Raw genomic sequence first — 18,092 nt, forward strand, 5'->3', positions numbered from 1 at the left:
CTGTTATTACATTTATAGTCTCTGCAATTAAAAGGTGGACCCACATCTGGGGAGCTGGACTCCACCAGATGGGATTTGTCTTTCTTCTTTCGGAAACTGGACCACCACCATCTGGGGATACTCCTTTTGAGATACATCCTGAGAAAAACTAAAATCACAATAGTGTATAGGATTGTGATGTAATAATTTGGAATAAAAATTGCTGATGAGTAAAAATTGGAAATAGAAACTGCTGAAAAAGCTGATGAGTACCCCTATAAATACCTGTAACCCTCAACTATCAGTGTGCAGTTGGAGGGAAAACTTCCCCCTCTGTAACCAGCACTGTATTGCTCATACTTTACCATATTAAATAATAAACTGATTGCTGCTTGAATATTGGCCTAGTCAAGCTTCTTATTCATAACATTAGGGTTGGAAGGGGCCTCTGGAGATCATCTAGTCCATGGTACCTAGAGCAGGTTACCTAGCAGGTCCAAGGTCACGTAGAGCAGGTGACACAGAAACGTTTGAAAGTCCCCAGAGAGGGAGAGTCCATGACCTTGCTGTGGAGCCTGTTCCAGTGCTATGCCACCCTCAGTGTAAAGAAGCTCTTCCTTGTGTTGAGGTGGATGAGGAAGTTCAGTTTGGAAACTGGAGTGCATGGGTAGGGCAGTAGGGTGTTGTGTGGGGCTCCAAGTGGGTTTGGAAAGTGGATTTGTACCAAGTGGCTGTGCAGGGAGTGTGGCCCTGGGGCAACCAGACAGGTGGGCTCCTTGGGGGCTCCCACAATGCCTGTGGCGCAGTTTTGGGGGAAAAGAAGGGGAAGGAGCCAGGGACCAGCAAAGGACCTGGGGGTGCTGGTTGACAGTGGCTCAACATGAGCCAGTGTGTGCCCAGGTGGCCAAGAAGGACACTGGCATGCTGGCCTGTATCTGGCCAGCTGCACCAGGGCATTGATTGTCTCCCTGTACTCAGCACTGGCAATGCTGTGCCTCAGATCCTGTGTTTGGTTCTGTACTTCTCACCACAGGAAGGACATTGAGGGGCTGGAGCGAGTCCAGAGAAGGGCAATGAAACTGGTGATGGGTCTGAAGCACAAGTCCCGTGAAGAGCAGCTGAGGGAGCTGGGGTTGTTTAGCCTGGAGAAAAGGAGGCTCAGGGCTGACCTTATTGCTCTCTTTGACTCCCTGAAAGATGGTTTTAGCCAGGTGAGAATTGGTCTCTTCTCCCAGGCAACCAGTGTCAGGATGAGAAGACGCAGCCTCAAGCTGTGCCACGAGAGGTTTAGGTTGGACATGATGAAGAATTTCTCCACAGAAATGGTGATTAGATATTGAAATATGCTGCCCGGGGAAGTGGTGGCACCGTACCTGGAGGTTTTTAAGAAAGATTGGACGTGGGACTTAGTGCCATGGTCTAGTCGACATTGTGATGATAGGTCATAGGTTGGACTCGATGATCTCAGAGAGTTTTTCCAATCTAATCGACCCTGTGATTCCGTGACCCAACGGGAGCGGTTCGCCCAGCACCGGCCGCGCACGGGCTCCCCCACAGCCCCGCGGGACTCCATTTCCCAGCGCGCCCCGCGCCCTCGCCGCCGCCGCCGCGCCGGGAAGATGGCGGCCCTTGTGTCGCCCTTGGCTACTGCGCGCTGCTTGCTGCGGGCTCTGGGCTGCCGCGGCCGCCTGCTCCCGCCGCACAGAGGTCAGTGCCGCCGCCGCGGCTCTCCGGGGCTCGCCAGGCCCGGGCGGGCGGCGGGCTGCCGGGGCGCCGCACAGGAAGGGCACCGAGGAGCGGTCGCAGGAGCCGGTGCGTGCCTTCCCTCCCCGTCCTGCCGCGGGTCTGTCCCCGGCGGAGGGGAGGTGGGTGGCGGTGCCGGGCGGGCCACACGGCAACCGCCGGGACACGCACGGGCCTCGCCGCTCTGCCATGACCTGCCGGTGTTCTCGCATTTCCGGCCGGGGCTTGTCCGCGACACAGCCCTGGAGGGGACCTGCCTGCCGGGGTGACGCCGAGAGTCGGCCCCGGCCACCGGGTGACCCGCAAAGGGGGCCCGTGGCTTCCCGAGCTTTTCCCCTGGCAAATAGGGCCTCGGTGCGCTGCCCGGTTAAAGCCTTGCGGCCGCACCGGGGCTCGGCGAGTGCGCCGCTGGCTGCCAGCGCTTCGGCCGGGCCTTGGGGAGTCTCGGGGACTGTTCTCCCTCAAGGACCCTCCGGGGTATAACGAAGGACAGCTGTGCTTTCACAGCCTTGCTTTGAAAGCCTCTTCAGTACAAAACTTTATGGAGTTTTGTTAACTTGAGGCTTAGGTTAGGAGCAGAGATCGTTTTTCCTCAGTGAGAGCTGTTCGTCCTCTGCCAGTCTGGCCAAGGTGTGAGAATTCAGCTGGTGACTGGTGGGTCCCAGGATTGATAAATGTCCACATCCACACATTATGTTGTGATTGTAAAATATTTATACATCCTAAGAAAAATAGACAAGCACTGCAGGTAGTACTGTAGTTGCGTGTGTTTTATTTTATATTGGTCTAACACTTGGACTCTCTGTAGGTTTGTTTTTTTTTTTTTATAAACAACATACTAGTATTTAGAAAAAGTTGTCTGAGCAAATGTAGAGGCTTCAGGCAGTTTGTCAGCTTCTGTGTCAAAGAAAAGGTAGTCCTTGCATATGTTGTTTGAGGACATCACACTGCAGGGATGGGCTGCCATCATGGAATTGATTTATAATCTTGGTTTTATGATCACTGGTTTATAGTCTTTTCTTTGTTTTTGTGATTTGCTTTCCACAATTGTGTACCTTTTCCTTAATTAAGTAAGGACATGACAAGTATTTGTGAAGTCACAGTTTCACTGGTATGCTTCTCTTGTCTCTACTTTCATCTATAGGTCAGGTTGTGAAACGAGGTGTGCATGGAAAAAATACAAGTAATCTTCTAGCAGAATAATGTATCAGGCACTTATGCACAAAGTAGAATTCTAGTTCCAACTCATGTTTCTCTAGAAGATTAAATACTGTGCCTTATGCTGCCAGAATGAATGGCCTTCAGTGATTCATCTAAGGTCATATAATGAGACAAAAATGTAAATCCTTGTCCTTTTGTCTTAGTTGCAAGCTGCTTCTTCTGGTTTGAACCACTAATTTTAGCATGTGGGGGGCTTTTATGAATTTTACATTATATTGACCTAACATCTTCAATTCATGCAGATAACTTAGTGTGTATGCCCCCCCCCCCCCCCCATATGGTTGGTTGGATTTTGATTTTTTAAGCTTTCTGTTAAGCACTGGAAAGTAAATAATTTTTTCAGATCACCTCCTCTTACATTCTTGTCATTAATCATAGTGCAATATATATTTTGAAAGGAGCATTTGTGTATTATAGGACTATAAATGTATTTTTAGCTTTATACCTAGCACATGACCTCTTTCCCAAGAAGCTTACGTGACAAGTCTTTGTTCTTCTGCAGGTTTATTCATGTGCTTAACTTTAACACACGTGTTTAATTTATCCAAATGCTTATAAATCATGGGGCAATTTACCTGCTTGAGACTAATTCTGCAAAACTTGCATATATATTTAACAAAAAATGATACAAGAGAACATGATTATTGCTTACAGATACTAACATGAAAATAAATTCTTTCTGATATTTTGCTACCTTTGCTCCTATTTTCACACAGCATAATAACCTTTGGAGCTGCAAGACTGTACCATTGCCCGTCCTCGTCACTGTGGTGTCATCTAAGAAGGAAACATTTTGCAGCAGTTCTATTACTGGCTTAATCTTGAGTTTAGGTCTCTGATACCACCATCACCTGTTGATGAAAGTGCCCTCTGACTCCTAAGTCCTCTTTTTCTGTCGTGGCAGTTGTGTTTCATAGGCAGTTTTAACAGCTTTACACTAAGAGCTTTAAGGTCTGAAGCAGTTTGGCTTCATTGTGACCCAAACTGATATTCTGAACTTCAGCTTGGATTATTGAAAGCATGACAGTTTTTAAAAGTTAGTTTCTATGACGTTTTTTTCCCCCTCTCTCCACACAAATTCCAGAGTTTGTGAAAAGCTTTCAAGGCAGATTGTGCTGGCAGAGCAGTAATGAAACAGATGTGATCCTTGTACCTTGCATTAACATTGATTTAGTAGAAGCTATTCCAGCTTCTTGATCATGACTGTCAGCAAAGGTGGCACTCGGATGATTTTGGGGTACTGAATTTTGGTGCAGTTGTAACCTACATGAGTTTGGTTTAGATGCAGTTCTCACAACTCTTTGCAGTTCTGCATTTCTTCGCAGTTGGAAATCTTCTCTGTTTTTAAGACAAACCGTAATTAACAGCAAAGAAGGAAGGAGGAAGTGTTAATTCTCTACCTTGTAGCTTGGTAACCCTTCTGTGCTCTCTCTTTTGGCTGCTGTCAGGATCAGTTTTGGTATGCCACAACTCAACTTCCATTTCAGTTTGTCTTCTTGCATAAATAACTCTAGTGCCTGCCTCAGAAGTGACTGTTGCTTTCATAAGCTGTGTCATTGAAACTCATATCCCTTTTTCTGTGTTGTCTCAGACATCAGTTCTAAGTATCAGTAGAAAAACTCAACAACACACTGATCAGTTTTCCAATTTGCTGCTTTTCTCCAGGTCAGAAAGTCCCTGGAGTTAAGAACACTTTTTATAATTTTATGTAGGCATTCATTATCTTTGCAGTGGTAAATTGATGTCAGTTTACCAAATATGTCTTAAGTACCCCACTTGAAAGAAATTTTCTTAAAATTCCAGATTGGCCTTTTTAAAAATAAGTTTTATTTGCCTTGGTGAGATTTTCCCCTCCAATTTCTTTCTTTTTTTTGGGTGTGTCATGGTAGGTTTCCACTGCAGCTGTGTCTGCGATCCTTTTATGTGTAAGCAGAAAGGCACATGCAAAGACCTAATTACATGGTATGAAGTAAAGTGAGATTATACTGACATATGTATGTTTTGGGAACAGGAATTTAGGAAAAAAGTTGCAGCTTGGTGTCAAATCTAAAGAAGCAGGGAACATCATGTTAAATGTGGTAACATCCTGCACTGTCCTGAAGGTGGGAAAGGTAGGTTATGGATAACCATGTCTAATTTTACACTGTTCTGTGTAAAACTGTGTGAACAGTGAATTGATGTTGTGCTTTTCTATAGTTGTATCCAGAACACTGCATAGGTGTGGAGGATGTTTTTTCTGTGTGTGACACTTGAAGACTTCAGAAGGGAAAATAATAAATAATTGAGTTGAAGTTTCTGTAATACAAAGATTAGATAATGAAACAGTAAGGAATAAATGAAAACCCCTATTTTGCAGTGTGGAGAAGAGGGCTGTAGGACTGTAGTTAGTACACTGAATCATAGGTGACTCCTGTAGTTGAGTGATAGATTTTGCAATCTGTTTCACAAAATGCAGGTTAGAATGGAAGGTGCACATTTTTTTCTGTCTCTTAGAATATTGTATCACTTGTACCTTCTGTTGACTTATCTCTTATCTCTAAAACCCCACATGCTCTTCAGTAACATCTGCCTTTTTTTTGCAGCTACAGGTGTGAGTTTATCACTTAACCAGTTACTGGGTGTCTCCTGGTAGTGCACTATAGTGTTCTCCCGTGATATTTAAATCCCAGTGTTCAATATTATATTATGAGAACAGTGAGTGATTTGTGCCAGGACACCCTCTATGGCCATTTGGGCATAATCTCCACCTCTGTCACATGTTAATGACTACTTTCTCCCACTCCCAGGATGGTTAGCTGTGAGAACATGTAATCTGAGACAGAGCCCATGCTTCTGAGCAGTCCTGCTGCTGGTGTGCTTTGTCTATGGCCAGGAAGGTCATGAGCCACAAACCCTTTCTTACCCCTAAATCAGCTTATTTTTTATTTTTCTTTGAGTCTGTAAGAAGTAAGAACTTCAGAATTTATAGGTATAAGGGGGCACGCTGGAGCTCTTGGGGCCGTCAACTTCTACATATTGCAAAGGCACAGATAGTTCAGAGGTATGGATCACGGGACTGAGGTGGACTTTTTTTGGGAGTGGAATAGTAGAAAACAAGATGAAAAAGTTTTGAGAGATCATCTGAGCAACCTGGTCTGGTGGAAGGTGTCCCTGCCCATGGCAGGAGTGTTGGATCTAGATGATACTTCAGCTCCCTTCCAACCCAAGCCATTCTATAATTGTGTGATCTTTCTTTTTCCCCTTCCCTTCAGAGGCAGGTCAGGTTTTGCTGACCTGTTCCTGACAGATTTTCCTCAAAGTTATTTTTAAAATTCACACCAAATCTTTGGAAGTTTTACAGCTTCTAGACTATTAATCTATGTCACTACCTTAATTACAGTTATTAAGTTATCTGTATAAATACCATATCCTTTCATTTTCTCAGTACACTGTATGTATTTGGAGACAGCTATATGTTTTTCTTCTCTACAGGTTTTACTCACACTTTTGCAATAACAGACTTTGAACTCAACTTTCTTTATGTGATCTCTTTGGATAGAGATAATTACTCTTAATTCAAAGCAACAACTCAGTTCTTCCAGGAACAAGAGAATTTGGTGCAGTTATTGGCTGCAGATATAAACAGTGACTGTCTTTTTATGGAAAAACTGTTACTTGCAATAGGTAAACATAATTTGATCTCCTAGTTCAGTTTTATTGTTTTCTAATATTCTATCTTTCTTATAGTTATTTAAAACTCTTTTTGTGCCTTTTATGGCATCTTTGGGTTGTGACCCATATTTTAAAAACTAAAAAAATCTCTATTTACTCTGTCATTTGGTTCATACTTCTCATAACATATGATGTGAAAATTGAAAAGTGTCTTCCAGGGCAGACTATACCAGCATTGAATAGAACAGGGTGTTTTTTTCTCTCTGTGTATCTATATAGGAGGACTTGTGTTTATTTTATTTTAGTTTATTTTTTCCTCTAATAGTGTTATTTTATTGTCTCACTGGCATTTTGTGATCCGGTGTACCTGTTGGATCCTTTTTTGCAGGTCTTTGCTCTTTAGCTGGTCATTCCCCCTATCCTGAGTTAGTTATTTCCTCTAAATAACATGCTTTGTCCCTATTGAATTACATCTTAATTTTATTAGTTTATTTGTCCAGTTTGTCAGAATTTACTTGCCTTCCTAAGTGTCTGCACCCCTCTCCTGATTTTCTGTTATTTGTATTCCCAGTCTGTTTACCTTATTTTTCCATATATGGATGGAAATTCAGGGTTGCACCAAGATGAGATCCTGAGCTCTCTATGAAACTCTGCTGCAGATATACACCTGGTTTAAGTGTAGTAATTATTTACCACATATCCTTTTTCCAGCTGTTTTGTACCTGCTTAAAAGTACTTTCACTAGCAACTTTCTTTCCTGCTTTATAGATGGCAATGCTATGGGACAAAAGTGTTACCGCAATTAACATGATATTCCTTTAGCCATTAAGAAATCATATTTTTCTTTATTATACTTAACCTGTTAAATGACACTGGAAGCAAAGATATTTAACAACTTTCCAATGTATGCCATTGTTTCTGATATTAATGACTTGGCAAGCCTTCTTTGTAATCTTGTGCATAGTTTCTTTCCCTAGTTATGTCTTGTTTTATATCTAGCAATTCTGACTTTTTTTTTAATGTCTTGTTTCTGACAGTATTCCTACCTAGACTTGTCCTTGTCTCTCCTAGACTTGTCCCTGTCTCTTCTAGGCAGAAGATAATGCCAGCAGATCAGGCTGTGGCATTGCAGGGCTTCACAGCTGCTGCCTTGCTTAGTGTGGTGGTTGACAGGTTGTTTCAAATTCCTTACAGAACTCCTGGTTTGGTCTCATTTGTTGACTTTTAAATATTTTCTGAAGTTTTACCTAAAAGATTATCTATTTAGAGAAATGCACTTTGGAAATGTAAATGGTTTTACCCCAATTTGGAAAAAAAAGAAGGGTTGAAACCTCCCATGCAACAGCTCAGCCAAATCTTACCAACTCTGTAGCTGGACTTCTTAGAATGTGTGCTTGTTAATAAAATAAAGGAATGTTAAAACATACTGCTAGAGTTAGTAAAAAGTTAGAAATCGAGTTAATGAAAAATGAAGGGGTAACCAGTGGTTATATAGGTAAAACATTGTCATGTATATATGTCTGTGTGTAAACTGTTAGGAATATGTGTTGTTTATAAGGAGATGCTTTTAAGAACTTCTCTATTAATTGGCTACTTTTATTTTTACAGCCTACACAGCTCAGGCAGATGAGAAGACAGGCCCTGCTACTCCTACAGATGCTCATGCCAGAGCCTTACAGGTTTGCAATGGACCTTTAGAACATTATGACTTTTTGATTAAGCATCAAGAGCTGAAGAATGACGAGCAACAAAGAAGAGTTGTGCAGCACCTGCAGAAACTGCATGAGAGCCTTAAAGGCTACAGCATTGATTCGAAAAATGTTCTTTCACAGGTGAGGTTTATAATAATAAAAATATTTTTTGCATTTATATTTCCTCCTAAGAATGTACTTAAAATGCATAAATTTCTGCCAAGAGCACAAATCTTATTTTTGCAAATGTATCTTTCCAGATAGATGATTCTTCATGTTTCAATATGTCTTCTTTTTTTTTTTTTGCTTTGTAAAATCCAGTGGCACTCTAGAAGTAGCCAAATTAGATACTATTGAAATAATTCTGTAAGAAAATCTAATGTGGTTTTAGTTATGGTCCACTGCCTACTTTTCCAAAAACATCATTTGGCTCTAGGAGAGAAGGGCCTAAACCAGGTTTTAATTCTCAAGCACTGGTATTATACTTGTGTGTTTGGATTAGATAAACTGAACACTGATGTTTTGTGTTCTAACAGATATATTCCACAAATAATTCCACATTATAATATGTATCAAACGTGACTTTTAAAAACAGTTCTTCTCCATGTCACTAGTTTCCATGTGGGGTAATGAAAGAAGGCCTTGGTAGAATCTGCACCCTTGCTGTGTTTTTGGGGGCATCATAGTTTCTTTTCAAAGATTTACAAAAGTTTATATCCCTGTTGCACGTTGCCTTAACAATTACAGTTAGCCAGCTGTTGCATCTCTGTAACTTTTACCTGAAGCTCTAGACACAATGTTTTCTAGACTCTCTTTGACAGTATTTTCCACGTCTCTTGTTGTCATGCTATTATTCTCAGATTGCTGCTCTGGTGGCCTTGCACCTGCAAATATTGATAGCACTGGTATGGCATGTTCTCATGGGAAGCAACTGGAACTGATGTGGGAATTCCCTCTTCAGCTTTCCTTGCCTCTTGTTTTGTAGATCTGAGTGTATATCCCAGAAAACCAAATGTAGCACTCAGCAAAGCAGATAAGACATTTAATGCATCGCTAAATATTGGCATAGATGTGCACAAAAGTTGAATGCCCAGTGAATGTGCTTCATTTGCACCTGATTAACATATTTCAGTCAGCACAGTTGTATGCTGTGGTAGGATGAAACAAGAGTGGGGTGTTTGACTAAGTCTGATGATAAAAGTATAGTGCTGGGGAAAAAGCATGGCAAAATATACATTGCTGTCTCACCTGCACTTTCCCACCCTGGAGAGACCTCCTTGTCCCTGGGAGGAGGGAATCTGTCAGCATTTTCCCCAGCTAGACTCTGAGGTTTTCTTTTGATTTCACTCTTTTCTTGCCTCACTTAAAGGTTTCTTTTTTCATCAGAAGTAGCTTTAACATTTATAGTCAATAAATGTCTTTTGCAGTCCTTGCTAACAAATCTCCATGTCAGCCTTTTTAAGCGTTCATTGCACCACACTCCTCATCTCATGAGCATAAATTTAAATATGCTACTCTAAACTTGTTACCTAACCATACCAGATTGTTCTCTTACCTGGCACAAATACTGTCATGTTTGCAGATTGCAGGGCAAGACTAAATGATGTAGCACAAGATAAGGGGAGCCAAAGCCTGAGAAAAAAATGGTATGATGAAGGCATTGCCTTTACTGCCAAACCTGAGGGATCAGTAGGCTAGAATATTTTGATCTTTTCTGGCAAGAAGTTGTGGACATTTGGTTATTAAGTTCTAAAAGCACTGCCCTGGAGAATAATTTTGAGAGCTGACTTGTGTTAACTGGAGTGCCCCAAATCATTGTTAGTTGTTAGAGCAGGTGTCATGGCTTTGTAGATCAAGCATTCTGTGGGTTTGTTATTTACTGATTGTTTGATTGGGAAGTGTGAATAGCAAAGAAAGCCTGTATTGCAGAGAACAAATTACCAGCCTTACTCTATTTAGGAATTATGATGCTGCTATGTCCCTATGTAACAGAGCTAATTGCAGTAAAGCCAGACTGACACTTTCTTACTTAAATGCCATTTTTTACTTGAGAATGTGTTTTTCACCAATTTCTTTAAAGCATTCCACTTCTGCATTTAACATTGCTTTAATTTTAAACCAACTTTTGAAAATTGTTGTATGGCTCACTGATGAACTAATGAGTCAGTGAGAAGCAGCTGAAGAACTACTTGCTACAGGGGTAAGTGTTACTGCAGTTTGAGGTTTTTCTTCTGGAGTTTGATATTTCTATAGAAATCTTAAGATTGGTAACAGGTTGAGCACTATAGTGCCATGCCGTACATCAAAACCCCAGAAAAGGAGAGCAGTGACTTCTGCATAAATCTGTCAGTGTCTGCTAGCTTGTGTAGTTCAATTGAAATCATGATTCAGGGAGAAGTCGTCACAACAGCTTTGTTCCTCTTCTGCTATATTTGAGAAAGCAATTTGCCAGTTCAAACAGAGCTCCTTATGAGATAAAATGAAGCCAAACAGATGATAGTTTAAATTCTAGTGCAGGCCAGGTTTTGCTTCAGCAAAGCTGTAATCAACATCTTAATGAAGGTTTCCCCAGATAAGTCACAAATGTGACTAGGTAGTTGTAAAATCATGTGCTTGTATCTATTGAGGGGTTTCCTCAGTAAGCAGTATACTTGTTTTTTTGCTATGGACTTTCAGTGTAGTGATGCTGCTGCAGACTTGGTTCAGTTAGAGCTAAGGCTTTTGATGCCAAGAAGAGCTGGTGCTGAGTACTGCTGTCTGGAGTTGGCCTGGTTGAATAGGATTTGTATAGGTTTATGGGTGGAATTCATTCTGACCAGTTGAAGGCTTCTCCAGGAAATACTAATGATACAGGTAAATCCTGTATTTGTGAGTAGCTTGTTGGCAGTCTCCTGTCATGGAGGCCAGGTACTTTGTAACTTTGAATACTGTCATGTTTGTGTAATAAAACCATTGGATTTCCTTTCTGTTTTGTACTTGGTGAGTTTTAATAGATGTAAATGAAACAAATGGATGTTTTTTTAAACTAATTAAGGATATATTTTGAAAAAATGAAATAATTTATCAGTTATACTTAGTATTTTGTAAGTTCAGTTCTTGCTTTTTCAAGAGGTTTCTAGAAACTTGAATAGCCCACTTTTAGTATGAAATCTCCTGTTCTGAGAAGAAATTAATCTACTGGCAGCTTTTTAAAAAAAAAATAGTGGTGCTTGGCATTTCAAGTGTGCTCATTTTTCTGGCTCTGTTATTGAAGGGAATGTGGTTGAGAGGTTGTGGTGAAGAAAAAGGGGTGGTGGAAGACAAACCTCTCTCTAGCAGCCTCTTCTATAGTCTGATATTCCTTATTTTATTGCTTGATTTCTTCTGTGATAGAATTGCAGAAGCCTCTTCCAAAACAGCAGAAACTATTCCAGAAATAGAAACTTCTTGCACTTCTCAACTGTTACAAGAGTGGTATGCTTTGGTTTTAGGTTGGTTCTTCTTTTGTCACTTTTTCTCTGAATAGTTTTATTCACTAAACTGTGGTAAAAGTAGGATTAGGGAGCAAATATTTGTATCAGATACAATAGAGGCCTTTCAGGTTTTTTTTTACCCAGAACACTTGTGTTACCTCACAGGCCAAACCTTTTTGAAATGAGTAGTCTGGGGCACACAGACACACCAGATGCCATTTTTTTTTCATGGTAATAAAACTATTTTGTTATGATGTAGGTTTTTTCTGGGACATGAGCTTAGAATGAATCTCAGGGGAAAAAAACAATTAGTTTTGCTGCCAACCAAGTAGGCTTCTGTTTTTTAAAATTACTCCTCAAATTTGAACAAGGACTTTGATCTTCAACTTGGTGAAAGCATGGCCTTGTGTGTTGAGATATTTTGAGATCCTCTGAATTGAAGTTCAAGGCTGTAAGAGTTTGCATAGACATTTCAGATCTCCAGCTTTTCAAAATAATACCAATTGGGACATCTTAAGAGTTGTTGAGTTGCTGTACTAATGACTTGAAATAAGCTCAATTATAAGTGAGGTCATGTTTTGAAAAGAGGTATGAACAATAGTAAACACCATTCAAGACCTTGAAAATGTCTTCAAGCTACAACAACAGCCAAAAAGGAGTCTTGAAAGAGTGGGAGAAAGAGACAGTTTTGTTAGGTTTTAAAAAAAAAATCTGCTGTTGGGAGACTTGTCTTGAATTTTGCATATTTTAATTAACCATCTTCGTATTGACATGCATTTGCACTTACAAGTTTTTCCAATCAGGGTGTAAGTACTGCCAGGAAATGATTTGCTTTCTTCTGGTGTCTGAGCAGGGGAGAATGTGGGAAGACATTGCGTGTTACTAAAGATATTCTCCCCTTCAAACTCAAATTTTGTGTATCACTTAATATCTTTTAAGTATGTATTAACATACTTAAATCTTACCACTGTTGTCAAAGAAAACATATTGTCAACAAATTTAACGTTGTTATGCTGAGACTCCAAATGTACCTCAGGATAATATGGAAATGAGCAAGGAGAAATCATTCATTTAGTTCGTCTTCCTACATTTCCTACTTTTCTCCCTTTCCTGCCTGAAATAAAGTAGAATGTCCTTATTTTAGGGTGACTGGAGGATCTTCTGCCTTAGATCTCCTCCCTCCTTCTTGCAGAGTGTATGTTTGCATAGAACCAAGATCAGTATTCTGCTTTCTTTGCCCCCACATACCATTGACTGGCTGCTTGCTGTGATTTAAATTGAATCAAATGTTGATGGGATTTTATCAGCAATCCTAGCGGAGGTTTCCCTTTTTCTTAGACAGCTTCCAGGCTTCAGAAGATGCATTAGAATAACTAAAACAAAAAGAAAAAACATCCATTTCATGATCATGCAAAATAGCTTGAGACTCGTAGGATATCTGAGTTGTCAGTATTAAAAAAAAAATCTACTGATAGATTTTATTTCAAAAAGTAAAACTTTATGTTAAGAAAAAAAGGACAAACCAGAACAACCAAAAAATATAAAAAGAAATTATTAGAGTTATATAATATCTGACAGGAATGAGGAAGTCATTATCCTAAAGCTATCAATAGTGTGATGTTTAGAATTATATGTAAAATATTTTCTACAAACTTCTTTAATTGCTGAAACAGGAAAAAAGGTTTTCTGACATTTGATTTGTTTTTAGAGATGATCAGCAAATATACTTGGCTCTGCCACAGTATCCCTGTTTTTTAGCAGATAGCAGATATTGTTCAAAAATTGCTGCCTTCAAAAGGAAACAATTTTAAATTTTTAAACCAACTTTTATGGAGGCCAAGCCATTATTTTTGTTTCCTTTAGTCAAAACAAAAGTTCCTTTTTCTGTAACATGTTATCTGGAAATAAGTATGCCTAAAAAGACAAATATTAAAGTAGTTAAATTAAATTAATAAAAGCTTTACAATTAAAATATTGGTATAAAAATGTAGGCATTTTTATTTGTTCTGGTTGTATAACCTTTGCAAAAAAGCAGGTGAAGCTGTACTCTACACATTGATTTGTTTTTCTGACTTTGTGCTGCTTCTTGTGAAACTGCAAATCACATTAATACAGCCTTTCTGTATAATAATTTGAATATTATAGTCCATTATATTGTTAAAGTGATTGTTGGTAATCTAAAACTAAATCCAAAGAAATTATTTTGAAAATGTCTCATTTGGATGTCTCTGTTTCTTTTCTCCTGTAACTTTGAGCATGAGTAGTTTTATTGAGCACAAGCTCTTTAAAAAGTACACACTGAAAAATATTCAACAATTAAATTGTCTTACAATGCTTTCAAAGTACTAGCAAATAGCTGCACCCTTGTAAATTAATGGAATAGTTTCCAAACATCTGAAACCCTTTCCAGCCACAGATTGATGATACAAATTTTTGATTACCCTATTAATAGAGATCCAAATTAAATCCAAAAGGGGCTCTTGTGTAAGAGCCATGCTTGCATATTTTCTGAGTGAGCTGGTACTATAAACCCGAGATATTACCCTTCTATTTTTTGGTCATGCATTTTCTTTTATATTTAATTAGTGTTTTGTACTGACTCCTCTATTTCTTTACCACAGCACTGTATTTTCAAAAAGTGCTTTAGATTCAAGTTGTTTAGCAATTACCCAGCTCCAAATGAGACCACAGCCACAGGGTTGCAATTTTAATTTTCTTCTGTGTTGGCTCAGCCCATAGAGCTCTGAAAGTGGAGCACTTTAAAATAAGCAAATACTCTTTTGCTGTGTGTTTTGTGGATGTCAATTCAGTTTCATGGATTTGATTGAATTTTGGTAAGGTTTCCAGTTTTTTAGAAACTGTTTCTTTTTTGAATTATACTTGGAAGTGGCTGTGCATAGTAGTGGGGGAAAGGGAAAGAGAACTATTCCAAATAGAAAATCTTAGCATTTCTGGAAATTTTTGCATAAAAATATATAGTTGAGTAAAATAGATATCAAGTGTCATAACATATGTCCTGAATAATATTAAGAGATTTAAAGTTTTTAAACAATATTCATTCCAGATGAAAGTAACTCACTTGAAAAAATGGTTAATAAAAGGCATACTTTGAAAGTATATTTTTATATGTTTATATATTTATACATATCAGGACACATGCATGTGCATATAGGTACATATTTTTACTGTGACTCTATTGATTTTAATCATGTTTAAACCAGAGATAATTTTGGGTTTAGTATTCAAAGCTGAGAGAATAGGATGTACAATGTTCATGGGCTTTGCAGTACTGATTTTCTGAGTCTTACTACTTTATCTCTTTATCAGATCTGCTCTAATAGGTATTTAGTACATATGTCTATGCATGGTACCATACTGCTTAGCTTTATATCCTGTTTTTCTAAGACTATTTGCTCAAATGGCTTAATGAGGCAAAGGATTTATTTTGATGATGGTGGATTTGGAAACATTGAATCATTTTATGTGTTCTGATAAAAAGGTACATATGCTAGGGCTGGGAATGGGGATATTTTTGCAGTGATCTAAGAAAACCCCAAATCCCAAGCCCTACATGTGTGTTTTGCTTCTTATATAGAATTTGCACAATGATAACATTACTTATGAATTCTGAGCTAATGATTTAGTCAAGGTTACGCTTTGCTGCCTAGTGCTACTGTTGTGCTTAAGTGCAGCTTCTTTCTTACTTTATCACAGCCATGTGCTTGCTTTTATTTTAACCTATATCTATATTTACTCTTTTTCTCTTGACTTGCAGCTCTTTGCCAAAACCGACCCCCCAAAAGGTCTTTATGTCTATGGAGATGTTGGTAAGTATCATTTGCATCCAATAGAATTTTTTCTAAATTCATGTCTATTTGAATTCTGAAGCTGTATGTTTATGTAGCTTTATTGGTTTAATGGATCTTACTGGATGTAACATTATAATGTTATTTAATATAATTACACTCTGAATGCTGGAAGCTGTTTGATTGGACCACATTACTGTGTGTAGTTGTTTTCAGCATTAGCCATTCTCTTATATTTAAGAATGCAATTTAAGAATTTGGGAAGTAATTGTGGGAGAGAGTTCATATATTCTAATTGTAACAGTGCAGCATGAAAACATACTTGCTTTCTAAATGAAATACTAACATGTTTTATGGGTGTATGGGGAGTAATTTGTGCAACCTTTGGGCCATGTCTGTATTTTAAAACAGAAAAATAAAAATGTAGTTCTTCCAAGTTTTTGAACAGAAAACATAACTGCTTCTCACAGCAGTCTGGTCTTGTACTTGGCCTGTGGAAAATTAGAGTTTCATTAGGGCCAAGCTGACAAACAGTCATTACTGTAATCAGTACATACTGCTCTTAAATTAACTACCTCTTGAGTGATTTTTATTGTTCTTACTTGAAGGCACAGGAAAGACAATGGTGATGGACATGTTCTATTCTCACTTAGAAGTAGAAAAGAAAAAGAGAGTCCATTTTCATGGCTTCATGTTGGATGTACACCAGAGTAAGTGCAAACACAGGTATTGACAAGAATTTTATAAAATACAGTATCTATTAAAAAGTCTGTCTCATATTCATATTAATCACTGTAATTTTATTTAAATATTTAAGCATAAAAAAAAGTAAAAAAAATAGGAGAAAAGTTAATGCATGCTAGCTAGCATTGTTTATCATACCAGCATTGATATTAATTGCATATTATTTTTCAAGTATCTTTTCTGAAAGAAAAATATACATACCTGGTTGTATATATAACTTGAGTATATTGCTTAGAATGAAATACTTAACGAAACGTTTTCCAGGTGCCAGTTAGCTTACCTGAAATCTGAAGAAGGCAATTCCTAAAACTGAAAATGGAAAGGTTAAACTCACTCTGTATTTTGAATAAGCAATAACTAAATCAGATATAAATGCCAAGGAGAATGGGACCTATTCTGGTTGAGTAACTTAGTAATAACTGTCAGTAATTTAGAGGAAAAAAGCAATAGAAAGAAGCACATTCCAAGTTTCAGAATGTTTTCTGATCAGCTGAATAAGGCATTTTGTTTTGACAGGGATGCTGTTCTAAAGATTTTAAAACTTTCTTCTGTTTCTAAATTCTATAACCTTAAAATACTGTCAAATTGTTAACTATTGCTTTATTTTACAAGTGTTGTGACTTGTAAAGAGCTGCATTTTTCTTGGGAAGCTTTCACTGGTGTAGATAACTTGAGCCACTTCTTAGTGCCCACTTTTCAATCGTTGCTGGGTCACTTGAGATTTTCTGTTTCCATTTCTTGTCATTTGTGTTTAATCTTAACAAGGGTAGCTTCCTTCTTCAGGATCCTTTTTTTCCTGAATCTTTGTTTATAGTCAGGTGCAATACAATCCATGAGACAGTAAAGTATGGATTTAATTATCTTACCATATGCCATTATCATCATCTTCACGTGTTGAAGTATAACTGCATTGCTACATCTGCCTTCTTTCAGCTAAATGCATTCTAAGAATACCTTCAGAGCAAGATAAAACTCCAATTTGTATCAGTTTATAGAAGAGTGCATAGCATTCAAGATGTTTTTGACATTTGTTTTACAGCCTTCTAAACAAAATAAGAATCACAAAATCTGTGAGCTTTTAACTGTTGTGTGGATGTGGTTGTAAAGTGTTTTAGCCTCTTGAAACTGGATTAAGTTTGACGCTTTCTTATTTTTACTGGACTAGTTTACTTTTTATTTGTTAGCTAAGTAATTTGTTCTTCCTATCTTAGAAAGAGAAATAAGAAATATTTGTTCTTTTTCCTTTTATCGTCTAAGGAATACATCGCCTTAAGCAGAACTTACCAAAGAGAAAAGCAGGATTTATGGCCAAATCATATGACCCAATTGCACCTGTGGCAGAGGAAATAAGCAGAGAGGCTGCTCTCCTGTGTTTTGATGAGTTTCAGGTAAGTCTTAGATTACTCCTTCATTTCAAGGGAAACTTCATAAAATTACTTTTGATCTTAAAATATGATACTTGTTACTGTGAATATCATATTTGAATCACTGGCCAGTAGTGACTGGTAGAAGTTAAAGACTAGAAGTCACTTTACAATTTTGAAGATGGTAGGATTTGGGGTTTTTTCCACAACAGACAAGATGCAAGTTAGCAGTGTAAGTCCCCTTACAGTGCTTTTGTTTACCAGTCTGGTCATTGATCATACAAGGAGGTGTTAGAGTTTGTCTAGAGGCTCATGAATTCTTCAGGACAGGGATCATCATCCTGTACTGAGTCTGTACAGTGCCACCTGATGCTTGCTTGCCACTGATCTTTGCTTTTGTAGTTCATATAATGCAACAAACACTCTCAATGTGATTAAGGA

General features: G+C 38.4%; 2 protein-coding genes across 5 annotated transcripts in view; one reads left to right on the top strand and one right to left on the bottom strand.

Annotated features, from left to right (window-relative positions):
• The first annotated feature begins 1,581 nt into the window (after window positions 1-1,581).
• AFG1L (AFG1 like ATPase) overlaps window positions 1,582-18,092 on the top strand; it is a 64,567-nt gene continuing 48,056 nt past the window's right edge. For 2 of the 4 annotated variants that reach the window (XM_077175173.1, XM_077175174.1), the window contains exons 1-5: window positions 1,582-1,791; window positions 8,203-8,426; window positions 15,513-15,564; window positions 16,152-16,253; window positions 17,545-17,675. In XM_077175173.1, coding sequence (XP_077031288.1) covers window positions 1,599-1,791; window positions 8,203-8,426; window positions 15,513-15,564; window positions 16,152-16,253; window positions 17,545-17,675 — 702 coding nt within the window. In that variant the 5' untranslated portion in view covers window positions 1,582-1,598. Of the gene's footprint in view, window positions 1,792-5,108; window positions 6,607-8,202; window positions 8,427-15,512; window positions 15,565-16,151; window positions 16,254-17,544; window positions 17,676-18,092 lie in introns of those variants that run through there. The other 2 variants (XM_054630017.2, XM_077175175.1) reach the window with 2 other exon arrangements.
• LOC143693546 (uncharacterized) overlaps window positions 12,005-18,092 on the bottom strand; it is a 73,171-nt gene continuing 67,083 nt past the window's right edge. Inside the window, exons 5-6 of the mRNA XM_077175176.1 lie at window positions 16,568-16,596; window positions 12,005-13,110 (exon numbers count right to left, since the gene is read on the bottom strand). Coding sequence (XP_077031291.1) covers window positions 13,010-13,110; window positions 16,568-16,596 — 130 coding nt within the window. The 3' untranslated portion in view covers window positions 12,005-13,009. The remainder of the gene's footprint in view (window positions 13,111-16,567; window positions 16,597-18,092) is intronic.

Source organism: Agelaius phoeniceus, chromosome 3, assembly GCF_051311805.1.
Source record: "Agelaius phoeniceus isolate bAgePho1 chromosome 3, bAgePho1.hap1, whole genome shotgun sequence".
NCBI classification, from domain to species: domain Eukaryota; kingdom Metazoa; phylum Chordata; class Aves; order Passeriformes; family Icteridae; genus Agelaius; species Agelaius phoeniceus.